Source organism: Stegastes partitus, unplaced genomic scaffold, assembly GCF_000690725.1.
Source record: "Stegastes partitus isolate 25-593 unplaced genomic scaffold, Stegastes_partitus-1.0.2 Scaffold718, whole genome shotgun sequence".
In the NCBI taxonomy this organism is placed as follows: Eukaryota; Metazoa; Chordata; class Actinopteri; family Pomacentridae; genus Stegastes; species Stegastes partitus.
Genome location: NW_007578449.1, coordinates 151,608 through 167,933, shown reverse-complemented (window position 1 = coordinate 167,933; position 16,326 = coordinate 151,608). Strand labels below are relative to the sequence as shown.

The window sequence follows — 16,326 nt, the reverse complement described above, 5'->3', positions numbered from 1 at the left end:
GGATAGACTTCAGCCTCTCTGTGACCCTCTATAGGATAAAAAGAGTCCAGAAAATGGATATTCAGTGTAGGTTTAAGTATATAGAAAATACTAATAAACTCAAAGAGAAAGGCTGAATTCAGTCCTCTGCTTTCTGTGATTGTATTGCTGCAGGTTTTTCTTATACGGCTGGAATTATTGGCAATCTGTTTGGTGGATCTCTGTAATGAGCAATGAAGTATTTTAATTTAAAGTCAGATTACACTGAAGCCCCTTTCAGACATGCATTCTTTTCTGTTAATCTGCTCATCTTACTAGGTCATACCAAGTAACATTTCAGTATCGCTTTTCATACAGCACAAGTTTCAACTGCATGCTGTTACGCTAACAGATAAGCACGCACAAGAAACAGTACATCGAGTTATGTGAGGCGATTTGGGGAAGGCACTGCCAAAATCAAAAACACCAAACTCATTCACTTTGTGCTACAATTTACATCTGTAAAATAAATAAAGACAGACAGCTCAAATTAATGAGACTCACCAATAATAACAGGAATCCAGGTTTTGTCGAAACGTTAAAATGAGCTGATATTTAATTTGTTGCTTCCAGCTGTTTGTAGGAGTCTTTCGTTTGAGTTTATTAAATGCAGCATCAGGACCTGTATGAGCGTCTCCAAAGAGAGAACAATCATGCATTAGCTTCATGAATTACTTATAATTGTGACTTTTTCCCAACATGAAGACAGGATCGTTTAGGCTCTGGCAGCAAGTCACATACTGTTTTTAAACTCAGACCAGTGAGGCGTAGCACACGGTTTATAATCTACAGTTAAATCATTCGTTCTATTGTTGCCATCTTCAGGTCCTGAGCTCCATCGCAGCTGTCAGGATATTTTCATTTTACTGTTGGTAAAGTAGGAAATATACGATTTGGACAGTTTAATAAACTTGCCATTAGTTCAGATTGTGTCTTTTGTTTATTGCATGTCACTTGATAGACTGTCCATCCTCATGTTGTGTAGCATCTCCAGCACTGTGTGGGCACTGTTCGAATGAAGCCGTGAGGAACGTTAATTTAAAAGTGACCCATGTGTGAATGACAGCATGCCATCTCTTCAACGGGTCGATGAATGTCATGCATCCCATGTCTGAAAAGGCTTCATATTTTCATCTCACCTCTGTAACACCAGTCCTATTCATCATGCTTACATCAGTTTTCTTTTCACTCCATTGATTTTGTAACAGTTTTATAAACTCATCTGTGGCTCTAGTGGGACCTTTCTTGAAAAAACCCCAGCTGAGATCATCCTGGATCGGGGTCGAGGCTAAAGTTTTAATAGAGATAGCCTTCTTAACTGGAGATGTAATGTTTAAAAGAACGTGGGCAGGTGGCAGTCCATTATGGGAAATGACCCATAATAAGGACTAAACGTGGGGTTATCTCAGCCTCCTCTGCTCTCATTTTGACTTTTCTCTTTATGAAAGTACAGTGCTAAGTTGGTGGAGTTGCAGAAACTTGAATAATAAAGTATGATGCACCACTCGTCTTTACGAAGGAGGAGGCTCTCACAGTTTGTTACTAAAATAAGGTGAAGTGCTGAAGTATCAAGAATTTGCCCCTTGACACTCTCACACACACACACACGTTGCATAACTGTACCGCCGCATACAAGAAGAGACCTTTTACAAGCACCCACATCTTCTTCCATTAGACGTTTCTTTAGATGAGCTATGTGGGCTTGTAGTGATGATCAGACATCAAATATGTCTCACTATGAGTCAAAAGTGTGAGTCAAACAATCTGAAATGTTATTTCTGTTGATTTTCATTATGTTTTTTCTGATAACATCAAACATTATCTTCTTAAGAATCGTTTCAGTCTCAAGGAGGGTTAATCATCTGGATCTTCTGTGTTGTGTTTCTACATCAATATGACAATGTGACGTACTCGCATGTGACTGCTGGGTTTTCCTGAGGACTGAAATATTCATTCCAATGAGAATGAAGTTGGTAGTTTGCTGTGGTGGAGTGTAATGAGTTGTACAGTCTGCAGTCAGCATGTACTGTGCTGAGTGATGAACCAAGGACGTGTGAATGACTTCGCAGCTCTGGATTGAACAGCGCAGAAAAGCTCCTGATACATCCAGAGATAGACGCTTTGAGCGAAGACGGAGCTCAATGAGATACATCTGTCAGTTGTGTAATTAGCGTAGCTGCTGTGTCCTTTTTTTGTCCTCTGTTCCATTGTGCGAATGTGACTGCAGCAGTTTTTATCCATTTTGTATCTGTTGCTTTGTTCCTTTCTTTCCCAGTCCTGTTCTTTCCTGCCCTCTGCTTTCTTTTGTTTTCTTCCCTGTTCCGCTGCTTTTGTTTACTTCCCTCTCATTCCTATTTCTGTTTCTTTCCTGCCCTGTTCTTACCACCTCTTTCTTTCCCTTTTCTGTTTTTTCCCCTTTTGCTTGCCTTACCTTTTCAGTTTCTTTTCTTTGATTACTTCTCGTTCCCGTTTGTTCCCTATTTTAATGCTTTTTTCCTGCCTTTTCCTTTCCTTCCTCCTCGCTTCCTTCCCTCTTATTTCTTCCGCTTTCATTTCTTTCCCCACCTTTCCACCACTTCTTATTCCCTCAATCTGTGCCCACTGTTTTTCCTTAATTACTTTTCTTTTCTTCATCCTCTTTCCTTTCTCTCTCCTCCTTCTCATCTCTTTCTGTCTCTCACTTCCTTCTCTTTGTCATTGTTTTCCTTTCTCCTTCTCCTTCTCACCATCACTGTCCTTCCTTTTGTCACTTCCTAGTCTTCCTCATCTTTCTTTCTTTCTTTCGCCTCCTCTCCTTTCCTTCTCCTCTCTCTCTGTGACACTCAGTTGTGTTACTCTCTGCTCTATCTCTTCTCTCTCTCCCTCTCTGTGTGAGTGTGATCGTCCCTGTGACTTGCCATCGGAGTGTGTGTCTCCTTGTATTACGCATGTTGTGGGGACATAAATCTGTTTACAGTCACGCTGTGGAAACCCGACTTCCTTTTGGGAACAAAAAACAACGTCCCCATAATATAAATGATGTAATTTTAGGGCAAATGATTGGTTGAAGTTTAGGTTAGGGGTTTGGAGTTGCCTAGTGGCGGTTGTGGTTCGGGTGAATTTTCTGGACATAATTGTAAGCAAATGTAATGTACTATGAAGTCATGAAAACCAGACTGTGTGTGAGGTCCTGCTGATGAGAGCTGCTACCACGAGGCTGTTGTCTCCTTGTGTGTATGTGTGTGTATGTGTGTGTTTGTGTGTGTTTGTGCGATGTTGTCCTTGGTACATTGATTTCCTGACCCTGTCTGGAGGGAGGGAGAAAATCAAGAGCAGAGGATGGAGAGCATTAACGAAAGATGGAATAATGTACATGAGGGAGAGCTGCCTGAATGACAAATGTGATGAAGAGAAGAAAGGGGGAGGAGGAAGAGAGGGAGAGACATGACTGATGGTGGGAAAAAATAGGAAGACAATGATAAAGGAAGGTGTCAGGTGTGTGTGTGTGTGACTTCATGTAATACATGGCATTGTGTGTGTGTGTGTGAGTGTCTCTGCTGTTAAAGTAGTGATGGTTTCAGCCATGTAGCCTCAATGATCACTTACTGAAAGCCAATCATTACATGCTCTCGCTGTCTATTCCACTTTTTCTTTCTTTCTTTCACTTTGTGAGGATGTTTTGTGTGTGTGTGTGTGTGTGTGTGTGTGTGTGTGTGTGTGTTGGACTCTTGTTTGCAAGCGATAACAAGAAAAGAGAGACGTTGGTAGTTTGATAGACGAGACGATGGGGTAGAAGCCACAATTTTGTTCCAAACACATCCCCTCATCCCCATCTCTTGTCTCTCCACATCTGCCTCACTCTCCTTAGCCATTCTCAGCCTCTTCCTCCATCTTTTAGCTCAATTTTCTCCCATTTTACTATGGTGTATAGATAATGGATGGATGGAATGGGCCTTTGGAAAGGGTGACTATTCACAACAGTGATCAGTCTATGTACAGTAAAGACAATGAGTCTGTGTTGCCTTATTTGACTGAAATCAGTGCAATGTTATTTTTCACCATTTCATTAACAAAAATGAAGGGAAGTGAAACCCCAATTAATAAAACGGAATCACAAAAACCTTAAATCTTTTTGGGTAGTACCAAAAGTCCCTCTATGCAGTAAAAACCCTGTTGTTTTACTAACCAGCCTCAATTTATTGTCATATGATTTAAACCACAGGTACAAACAACCAATTCAGAAAACAATACTGTTTCCCTACACTTGCGCTACCAACAAGGCCTCTGTTTGCTAGCTGTTTCATCCATAGAGTGTTTATAAAATTTTGATGTAGCTTCCAGATCTGAAAAATAAAGCCAACATGGAATGACTTGAACCTGCCAGCAGGAGGCGCCGCCTCTGGTTCTAAAAAGATGTCAGGTTGTACAGAAGTTGATGAGAAAATAACTTTACTTCTCACTTGGTTTATTACCTCAGTAAACACTTTGCTAAAGATTTTATGGTCTCAGTTGCTTGCTTCAAATCTCCTTCAATTCAGCATGATGTTCAATTCATAAATGATGGTCCCTTTTAGATTAAAATAAATGACGAAGGAGGATATGTTTTAGGATATGGCTGCTTTGTGATTGACAAGTTTCTACCTTATGGGTGTGTATAGTGTCCTCGTGGTTCTCGGTCTTATCCACCCTTTGCTGTTTACGTCTGGTTTCAAAAGACCAAGATGGCGACTCAAAGCATTAAAACAGTGAAACACAAAACCGCTGGATGACATCACGGTCACAGTCTATCGTTATATCTGAAGAAAAATAACATCAATACAATCAATTCAGTCATTTTTTGAAAGAGCTATAAATGTACCATTCCACCAAACACCAGAAAAGTAAGATTTTCAGCTATTTAATTGGTTTGGTCGCAACACTGGAACACTGTTGAGTTGAAATATCAGGAACTTTTTCTTCCCTTCCTGTTGTGCCAACATTAATTTTCTCCATTGTTGCAACAGCTGAGGCTGGAGGCTTTATGTTTTCAGGTTGTCCATTTGTTGGCCCATTTTGCTAAAATGATATCTCAGAAATGTCTTTGAATTTGTTCAAGGTCACCGTGGCCTCAGAAAACATGCTTTATTATTAAAACGCTAATTATGACAACATTTCACATAAATGTCTAATAAGATGATAACGTGATGACATTTTATTTCCAAAAGGTCATCCTCACTGTGACATCACAATCAACACTTTTCTGGCTGTTATTCGATGCTATATTTCACAGACATCCATATTTAAAGCAATGTCTACTGTCAAAGTCAGCTTTGTTCCTATCCTACACACTTCAAAGTCTTCACTGCTGATTTTATATAAATCTGAACATCATTACAAAATCATTGATTGATGGACGCATACAACCACAAGACAGGAGCTCTAGTTTCTAGTAATTATTTCCAATTGATTACAATCATTTATGATGTGTGCAACATAAATAAAAGCAGTCATGTACCTCCACGTATATTTTAAAGGGATATTAGGGATATTATTGATAGTGGAAAATATTGAATTCGATTTCACAGCACTTAAACTACTAACTGTGTATGTGTTATGTAATGCAAACTCACTTTGTCTCTCTATCTGCTTAATGCACCACAGGGTTACACAGATGAACCGGTGTCCAAGGTTTTGTGTCATGTGGAGGACGGTTCGGTGGTGCAGCTGGACAGGTGGAACCTCCTAGTGGAGAAGAGTGCTGTCCAGCCAGAGGAGGGAACACAGAAGGTCAGGACACAGTGTGGATGCAGGGTTGGCCGCTGGGATATGTGTGTATGTTTAGTTGTGATTACACCGTGGTCGCAAAAAACATTTATTTGAGAGTTATAACAAGGTTAGAATAAGGTAAAGCTAATGCCTCTATATGCAGAACTTTTACGTGATGATTTTTTATGTAATCTCATGGAAAAAACATACTTTGTGTTATGTTTAGTACTTCATTCTGAGTTTTCCCAGGTCTGATCTGTGTTCAGGTAGGAGTCACTGTATTGCTTTCTACTCCCGTGCTCATTTACAAATCCTCCCACAATTTTTTTTTTACAACCGAACCAAAGAAGAAAAACACTGGAAAGTGCACTTGATGTGTTAACAGAGTAACAACAGCAGCATTGTTGCACGCTGACACTGACGGACTTTTGTGTCAAATATAATCCTGTAGTTTCCTCACAATCAAAGTCTGATTCACTGCAAACCTTTTAATACAAAACAAGAGCAGCAGGACGTGACTGGCTGGAATTTACAGCAACTTAAAACAACAAATGCAGTCCCGGGTTGCGGTCGAATAGTCAGAAAAAATGCATCTTATTTGTTTTGCTAAACGCTTCGGAAAACTTAAGTTAGGCATCAAGTGGAGTTCCACTTTATCATATCCTTGAGAACTTAATGGACGGCATTGTTCATTACATTTGCAGTGGCACATTTCCCATCTCCTGCACAAAATGCACTCAGGCAGCAAGGAGTGCTTTTCCTGATAAGACAAGTGTAGACTCAGTGGTTTCAGTCGAATAGTTTTTTCCTGAGCACTTTCCTTGACCTCCATGGAAAGCGTCCCAATGTCAAAAAATGTGTGAAGCAGAATTCATGAGGACAACTGTGGTGCATAAAGAATCCAGCTGCACTTACACTCGGCTACGTGATCATGTGATGGAAGATTTTGGTGTGGGTCTGCTGGTGTGATGCTTTGAATGGCGCTGCTGCAAGAAACTGCAGCCTTTTGTAACAGACGGACCACTGCATCTCTGAAAAGAAGCACTAAGGCACCTTTCCTTTGTGTTTAGTTTCTCAGCATGGTCATTTCACTCTTCACTCAAATACTTTGCAGTTTACATAAAGACTGACACGTCATTTGTGTCATCATGAGTGGAAAACAGTTTGGAAAAAATCCATACAGAAGGTATCAAAATATAAAAGCCTGTGTTTAAATAAGAGCATGTGGATTAGTGCTACTTGGTGCTCAACCACTATATGAGGTGTCTCTGTGAATAGAGTGTGTCATGTTTATATAAAGACACTCACTGTCATATATTTCTTTTGTCCTCAGCTGCCCCTGAATGTGTTCAACAACTACTTCAGCCTGGGCTTCGATGCTCACGTCACCCTGGAGTTCCACGAGTCCAGAGGTCTGTGAAAGCTGCTTCAGTGTCTTTCTTTTCTCACATTGCACCCTGTATTTATATTCCATTAAGTCCTGCTAATGCATCATTCTGCACTGCTGTGAAAAAAAGATGAGCAGAGTAAAATGAAATATTTAAAAAAAAGCACACACATTCAGATACACATATGCATGCATAAATGAGTCAAGAGTTTCTGTCTCTTTCACTTTACACCTCTGTGTTTTGTTTTCATCCCGCTGTCTGTGCAGCACATTTAATGCGTTCTTCTTTTTCTCTGCCTCTCTGATTGTGTGTTTTCCAGAGGCCAACCCAGAAAAGTTTAACAGTCGCTTCCGCAACAAGATGTTCTATGCAGGAGTGAGTGTCCCACATGACTTATTGCACACATACAAAAACCTTGGCAGCACAAACTTTTCTTCTGTATTCAGACACATGTAAGAATGACAACTGAGAGGTAAATGATGGGATTTAGGGAGCTTAGAGACAGAACAATGTGGAGCTGGGAAAATCCACAGGAGCAAATGCACGTAAAGGCAAAGTAGAAGAACAGCTATCGTCAAGAGAGAGGAGCTTATGATAAAGCAGAAATTCTGTTGGGTCTTTTAAAAGGAAAAAGTAATATGTTTTACACTCGCTGGGGGTTTTGGATCAATAGTGAACAGAGTCAGTCGTGCCGTATGCATCCCAGGTGCTTGCTAAACAAATGTCATGTCATTTGACCTTTTATTCTTGAGATTTATAGTTATTGACCACAAGTGTTCCATAAGAAATCCATATTTTTTCCAGCTTCAGGCAGCTTTCAGCATGATTGTTTTTTTTGACCTGGTCTGATTGAAATCTAATACATCAACCAGCCGTGAGGAAATCTTAGATTTGTAGTTTTTTGGATCCAGCAGTTACGCTGTGAAGGATGCGAGCTGGAAAGGAGAAATGATGGGTGGGAGTTGGAGCGGAAACATGTAGGAGAGTTATCTCTTTTTAATGAGGGAAATGTAATGAGCTGTAATTCTGTTTGATTGGGTCCTTTTCTCTGTTTATGTGCGTGTGCACGTTTGTGTGTCTGTGTGTACAGGCTGCGTTCTCAGATTTCCTCCAGAGAAGCTCCAGGGATTTGTCCAAGCACGTCAGAGTGGTGGTGAGTGTTAACACACTCTCTCTCAGCCGGTATCGTTTTCCATGTCGACATGTCTGGGCAGCAGGTCGGCCGGCTGATTAAAAAGGCCGTCCTTCAGCAGCTCTTGTAACGTCTGCCACGCTGAGGTGTCCTTCAGTGGAGCGGTGAAGTCTTAGTGGGACTGCCACGCTGCTGCTCCGCCGCTGACCCTGAGCACTGACCTCTGCACTGGTGTTACGGCAGCAACTAAAAATCTTTTTTATTATCACTCCTGATGATTATTTTCTTGGTTAAGCAGCTGAAGAATGTCTGAAAATAATGAAAAATGTACGACACAAATTCCCAAAGCAAGGATGAGCTTATTTAAATAGTTTTTTTTTAATGTCCTATTAAAGGTGGAGTATGAGATTCAAAGTCAGTGAGTATCTCCTCATGGTTCTCCAGCTGCTGTGCACTGAAAAACAATCCGGTGTTCGTACATAGCCCTGACCCTTAAATGAGAAAAAATGGTAGCGAGGGATGTGTGGCACGTGCTTATTATCTCTGATTATTTTTGAAATGTATTTTAAGTTGCTGCACTGCCTTTCCTATGTTATATCTTTTAGTTTTTTTCTGAGCAATACCTGATACAAGAATTTACTTGGGGACTGATAAAGTCGTATCATATCTCATCTTAATTATCTAAACATGCTAACTTGCTAAATGTCAACACTCTTTCTCTACATTTGCAGACTCCACCTTTGAAGTATCACACCATATTACATGTTGACCTTAACTGGGATGTTATTAAACAGTATGCTGCGTATGTCATGGATCCCCTGAGGGCAGCACACCACATCTGTTGGGTTTTTATGCCAGCGCAGCCCAACACTGTTTCGGGTTTAATCGTCTTTCAATATTTTTTGACTTTCCTTCACTGTCCCTGCCGCTCAGCCTCAAGCATGTTCTTGTCTGTAAAAGAAATAAATCTTCTGGATAATGAATATATCCTTTCATTTAAAAGCGACTCTGTAATTTCCTCAAACAGCTGGACACTGCAGTTTTTAGCTAATGTATTCAAACAGGAGGAAGTGGTGCTTTTGTTCGGGACTATTCTGTTTCTCTTGTGAGTGTTTACAGCAGCAAAACTACAGAGCCTGTGTTTATCATAATGCAGGAACATGTCACTCATTGCAATAACACTGCTCACTGATGTGTTTTTAATAGTTTTCGGATTACAATGGAGCTCAGCGGCACAGAGGAATAATACCAGACTTTGGATACACAATCAGTATTTGTTACTAGGATCGGTTTGTTGTCGGCTTTGGCTGTTTTGTTGAATTTGTTGACAGAAAAAATATAGGTTATGTTCAGACTTTCTTGATGAGCAGAGAGTAAAAGGGTGATTTTACCAAACACAGACTCATCTACTTTGTTAACTTTCCTGTATTCTTGGTGAAAATAGATGATTCCATGTAAAACGTTGAACCCAGAAACATTAAATGTATTCAGAAAACGACACATCCTACTTCGCATTTGCTCTTTTCCACATTGCATCTCGTCGCTGCAGCAAATCGTTCGACGGTGCCCTGTTAGCGCTGGCATGACCTTTGACTTCTATCAGTCGCTTTCTACCACCGCTCACTTCAATACAGTCATAAGATCAAGAGCGAAAACACACTGAGAGTATAACCTGAGAACTGAGAGTGAAGCTTGACGCATTATGCAAAAGCAAATGAAGGATCTGAGAGTGAGAAGAAGTTGCTATCCTGCTGGTCCGTTACATGAATCTTGTAAAACACTGACTGAAGCCACAGATCACACAGAAAAGACTCTTTCTAAATCACAGTTTCTCCTTCTCTGTCCCACAGTGTGATGGTACAGATCTAACTCCCAAGATCCAGGAGCTGAAGTTCCAGTGCATAGTGTTTCTGAACATTCCCAGGTAGGTGACGACATGCTGTAGATTTTGGCTGCACATATTGTCACAGTGCTGCTTTTTTGTGTTGGTGTGTTTTTGTTTTATCAGGACACACAACAAAGAATGACATAAATCAATCATCAGAATTGCGAATCAAGAAAAGTGACTAATTTTACTAGATTTTACTAAATTTCCGTTAGGATTGGATCGATTTATTATAAAAAGTGTGATCAAGGCGGTCCGAGACTTTGCTTCTGAAATGCAACAATTTTTCCTGATCAAAATTTGGCCCCCATCCTTGTCCAAGTAGTCTTCTTATGCAGGATACGCGGTTCCCAACGCTCCTGCCACGTTGGGCCACCATCTGCGCAGCACGCTAAACTTCTCCGCTCTGTCAGAAGTTGGACCATTAAACTTGAATTTCATTTTGGGGAAGAGCAAGAAATTGCAGGGAGCCATATCTGGTGAGTGGGACGGACGGGAATCAACGATTGTTTTATTAAAGCCAAAAAAAACTTTCTACATGCTGTGAGCGGGCATTTATTGGCATGATGGAACGCAACACAATTCAGGCCATTTGTGCCGAATGTTCTCTTTTAGACACCTCAAAAAGTTTCGGCAGAACTCTCTTTCACAGTCTGGTGGACAAATCTACGGTGCAATACCCAAAACCATGAGCATCTTCTTGGTCACACCGCTGACCTGACAGGCCTTCTCCATCTTGATGACTGCTGTTTGGTCTTGTGATGCTCGTTGGGTTTGATAATCCTTGACTTTGAGATTTGGTCGGTTTAACATCAAATTTGATGTTTGCTTTCTGCACAAGTTTGAGGTCCATGGTGAAATAGCAAACGTGCACCTACAACTTGTCCGAACAGGACTTCCAGAGAGCGTTACAAAAGTGGCAGGAGCAATGAGAATGTTTCATCGCTGCACAAGAAGACTACCTCTAAACTGATATTAATTTAAATCAGAAATGTTTTTTGCTTTTTATAGATAGAGTCTTGAAACTTTTTGATTACATCTAACTTCTCAAAGCCTTTCATTCAACACTGAAGAGCAGGCTGTAGGGTGTCATCTGTCATTTTCCATGGTCAACAGTTGTACTTCTGATTATTTACTGTTTCCCACTACAGTGAAAAAACATTTGAAAAACAGCATTGAAAAAGTAATGAGACACTGTCTAGTGAAAACCTGACTAATGAGATTTTTGTGGACTGAAGGTAGAGCCTCAAGGTCCTGGTTAGATTTTATACTCTGACACTGAAGCTGTTGACTTCAGTCCGTCCAGACCACTCTGGAATATTCCCCCCTGAATCAATATAAACAATTCATTACCCGTGTGGTCAGAGGGGAATCTCTGCTGTCAGCTTCATATGTGAAAAATGATGCTTGGGTCTATCCAGTATCTTGATGTGCTCTGTATGTTTCATCAGAGTGCTAACCTAACATTTAAGCTGTTTTGGAGAACCAGATGTTGCACATCTTTACATGTGTGCAGGTACTGTGCTGGCACCATGCCGTGGGGAAACACAGGCGACCATCGAGACTTTGAACCACAGCGCCATGATGATGGCTGCATCGAGGTTATCGGCTTCACCATGGCCTCGCTGGTGAGAAAAATAGGAGAGGGGAAGACAAATGTGAAACCAAAGCAACATAGCAAGAAAGAAATCACTGGGATTGTTTTCCTGTCATGATGGTGTGAATCTCTCTCTTGTCCACCAGGCAGCGCTGCAGGTTGGAGGTCACGGAGAAAGACTTCACCAGTGCAGAGAAGTTGTCCTCACTACCTTCAAGACTGTACCTGTTCAGGTGATCACACAGTCACGGGCATCACAACCCGCCTCTGAAGTTATTAGACTGCTGAGTGATTAAATGTACTGTAAGGTCATCTATAGGATTTAAAACAACCGCAGCTTGAGAATAATAACGTCAGCAAACAAGTTAAAATAATGAAATATAGGTTTATGGCTGGGAAAAAAGCAGTTATGTGAAAAAGTTACGCGAATTACCTGTCCAAGACAGTGGCTGTTCAACCGCCTTCACATTTCAAACAACATGAGACGAAGATAATAGAAAATATATTCCTGGTTCACTCGAAACACAGACATAAAAAAAATAAATATATATATATATACAGTCATGGACAAAGGTATTGGCACCAGTTGAGAGGTGTAAGAAGCTTGTTGATGGTTATAGGAAGCGATTGGTTTCAGTTATTTCTTCCAAAGGGTGTGCAACCAAATATTGAGTTGAGGGTGCCAACCATTTTGACCAACCCATTTTTTGAGTTTTGTGTAGTATTTTGTAAGTTTTGGCTTTTTTCTTCCGCTTTTTTTGTGTTTTTCCAATACACATAAAGGAAATAAACACGAGTATACCACAAGCATTTGTAATTGCAACAATTTCTGGGAGAAATGGTTTATTTACTGGAAAAATTCCAGGGGTGCCAATACTTTCATGCATTACTTATGACATATATACATATATATATATATATATATATGTATATATGTCATAAATATTATTGTGACCTTTAAATTCATGTGATACATTCTTTCATGCATTGTGTATTTTCCGTTTGCTGTGGAGTTAAATGTTAAAAGTTGGCATAACCCAGCTAGGAAGGAATGTTCCCACAACACTGGCAAACGTTATCTACAAGTTTTATTAATGTTTTTGGAAAAAAAATGTATCTAAGTTTTCAGGGCATGTATCAGTTCAAATAATGTCCCTCTAGGGTTAAATCAAGACTTTGAAATGGAACATAGAGATGAAGTTTTGAGGATGTTGTCAGAACCACAGATTCTGTTACGCGATATCAAAGGAAGAATGTTCTCAAACCGTCATTTGAAAAATCTTTTTTGAGATGTTGTTTACGTTCACATGACAGAACGTTCTTCATAAATAACGTGATGTCTTAACATATCACAACAAGTTAAAAATGTTTTGGCTGTAATGCACTGAGGATGTTTTTGGGCTGTTGTTGAGGTAACACTTCATTAAATGTTCCGCTACAAACCATTGGTACACGGCGTTACATGGAAACAAAGGAAAGATGTTGTCAATGCTATGTTCAGAACATGTTTTAAGAATTAGTGCCAAATGGTGTAGCCATGTTATCACCAAACATTTAGTTATCCTGCCATTAAAAAAATATATTCTGGCAACTAAACTATTTGTAGAACAAAAAAAAACGTAGCTGAGCTCTGATGTGAGGCAAGAGTTTAAAATGTGGTTTAGTTCAGTCTTTATGAGACACTACGGGCAATTTTTGTTATCTTTTTTTATGCATTGGTCAATTTTGAGCTTTTGGGCTATTTTGTGTCAACATGACTTCTTTCAGACTATTACAAAAGCATCTGTGGATTTCAGTTGTAATACATTTCTTTAAAGACTTTTTTTCTCTCACACTTGAAACCACAGATCCCCATTTCTGCAGCATCGACATGCACCAGCCTTCCCATTTTTACTCCTGTCTATATTCTGAAGGGTTTTGTTGAGGGGTTTGTTCATGCATCATTCATTGTCTGATTTATGGAACTGTTTATTCCTAAAAGCATGGATTTTTCTCCAGCTGCATAATTTGTAAACAAAGTGAAACAAAGGAACTCTTCACACGGCTGTTTCATGAGACAGGTGTGTTGGAGAGGGACGAGCATATGAAAGAGTTTCAAGCCGACTCCCACACACTGTCTACCTTGCAAAAAAAAACAGTTGAGTGCAGATTATAATTTTATGAGACTTTTTTGTTTTTGTTTTGATGGATTCTGTTCTTTTGTCAGCGGTCTTTGTTCACTTGCCATGTAAATGTTCTCCAGCATACGGCCTCTGCAGGATTTTACATTTTTGGAACGCAGTTTAGCAATTTGAGGTTTTAAGTATTCACTTCATAGTAGTTTACCTGTTTAATGTAAAGAATTTTGGTTTACATTTCTGATTTCAGTGTGTTATTGAAAACTGTCATTCAGTCGAAGGATGTTTTGGAATTCATGCACTTCTCTACTGATCATGTTTTTGTGCCCCTGATCCACTCCAAGTCATTAACATCTGCCAATACCTGATACCATTCTCTTTCATTACATACACTTCAGGTACTGTAGATTAGCTGTAGTACCTCGTCTTCCTCTTTAACACTGTAGTGACCAGAGGAGGTTGCAGTTCCATGTTGGAGAGCACTGTAGGAGTTTATCCAGTAATGGGCCACCATGACAAGGGCTTCTGTGACACTTAATCACATCAGTCCAGCACTCATGTTCCACATCCAGCCAAAATCAATTAGAGCAGGGTTCCTATGTTCCAGAGGCGCATGACACAGCAGCTCTTTCAACTTATTTCATGTGTCCGTGGTTAAAAACAGCAGACAGATGTCCCGTGTGTTCAATGAAAGTCTTAAACGTGTTCATTATTCAGTGATAACAATGGATTTTTTAAGAATATTCATTAAAAAACTTATACATACATAAAAATGATAGTCTTAATTTAAGTAATCAACTGGGAGGTTTTATTGTGAAATCTATTAGTTACCATTTTTACCCAATTCACTGGTAGTATTTTTGCTTTAAGATCCAATACAGGCAATTTGACAAATCAACCTTTGAAACCACATATATCATTTTTGGGGTAAATGTTTTCGTGATTAAATAAGTAATCAAGTATTTAGTTCTATTATTTTTGTGTGAATAAATTGCCAGAATAAGGAATACCAATTTAAAAATTGCTGTAAAATTTGTCCCAAATCCACAATTTAATTAGTTAACAAAGATCAGACACTGAGCAGATGAGAATAGGGTTGTTTGCTTTCCACAAGCACAGGTTTTGAAAAAAGATTTTTAAATGATTTATCCACAAAAAATAAGAAAATTGTGAGTAATGCGTACTATAATTTACCAGAACTATTGTTTTGTTTATTTGCCGCCAACAGTAGAAAATCAAAAATATTCCGTTTACAGTGATGTGACAGAAAAAGCAGCAGCGTGTTTGAGAGGCTGAAACAAGAGAATGTTTAAACAAACTGAAATCAATCATCAGAATAATATTCTGTCAGTCAGCTGAGCGATTAATGAAGCGGAGCTCTATTTTCATCCTGCCTCAGCCCCGCTGCTCTGTCGTCATGACAGCTCCGAGCTCAAGCAGCAGCTCGGCTCACTGTCAGATATAATCAGCTAACATAACAGCTGCACTATCATATCTTCTAATTAATTATTGGTTCGTCCTTCCAACGGTGACCCTCGTACATCTTTGTGTGTGCGCGCAGGTGGACGGGGAGCCCTGCCGACTGGCTCCATCCACTCTACGCATCTCCCTTCGAAATCAGGCCAACATGGTCCAGAAGAGCAAGAGGCGCACCTCAGTGCCCCTGCTCAACGAGTGAGTCACACACACACACACACAGCAACACACACACACAGCAACACACACAGACGGAGGAACCAGGCCAGCAGTGTTGTAAAAACCCGGCTTGCACTGAGTGAGTCATACAATCTGTTTAGTGGGAGCTGACATTCACTCCTCTCAATGTCCCACATCTCTCTTCAGCTCGCCAAACCACAATCAAAGGAGGGATATGTAATGTTGTCCACTTGAATTAATCACAACAAGAGCGTCAGGTTTATCTCCAGTGACATACTGACACGTAATACTGTGCGGCTTCCCTGTGCTGTGTCAGCTGAGACGGAGACGCTCATTGATTTCTTTCAGGGGTGAAGCAGCAGCCTTGTACTGTGGTTACCTGCTGTATAGAAAAAAAAAACTGCACCTGAGATCATGTGGCTACTAACACTCCTCCATCCCCGTAGCACTAATAACTCTTCATGTTTATCTTTGTCTATAAATGTGGGTCTCCTCTCTGTGACAGTCAACAAGCTACAGTGTGCATGTGAGAGAAGGCACAGTAGGAAACAATTACTTGCTGTAGCTGCAGTAACTACAGTAGTGTCTTTGCTTGACGTACTGCTCTGCCACTGTGCTATCAGTGTTTGTCTATTTACCTCTGGGCTTTTCTCCGTCTGTCCCTCCTCCTGTCCCTCCTCTTCTTTTTGTCTCGTCCTCCCTCATCTTCACTTCTTCATTTCTCCGATGCACGCCTGGGATCTTCTTGATTATTGTTTATTATTTTCATTTGTTTACCTTCTCTCCTTCCTTTGTTTTGCGTCCTCTCC

The 16,326-nt window shown here is 40.2% G+C and overlaps 1 protein-coding gene across 1 annotated transcript in view; it reads left to right on the top strand.

Annotated features, from left to right (window-relative positions):
• The window catches only part of dgki (diacylglycerol kinase, iota), a 94,380-nt gene that overhangs the window by 61,873 nt on the left and 16,181 nt on the right, over positions 1 to 16,326 (top strand). The window contains exons 14-21 of the mRNA XM_008291109.1: positions 5,638 to 5,763; positions 7,076 to 7,154; positions 7,450 to 7,505; positions 8,221 to 8,283; positions 10,113 to 10,186; positions 11,664 to 11,775; positions 11,891 to 11,977; positions 15,423 to 15,535. Coding sequence (XP_008289331.1) covers positions 5,638 to 5,763; positions 7,076 to 7,154; positions 7,450 to 7,505; positions 8,221 to 8,283; positions 10,113 to 10,186; positions 11,664 to 11,775; positions 11,891 to 11,977; positions 15,423 to 15,535 — 710 coding nt within the window. The remainder of the gene's footprint in view (positions 1 to 5,637; positions 5,764 to 7,075; positions 7,155 to 7,449; positions 7,506 to 8,220; positions 8,284 to 10,112; positions 10,187 to 11,663; positions 11,776 to 11,890; positions 11,978 to 15,422; positions 15,536 to 16,326) is intronic.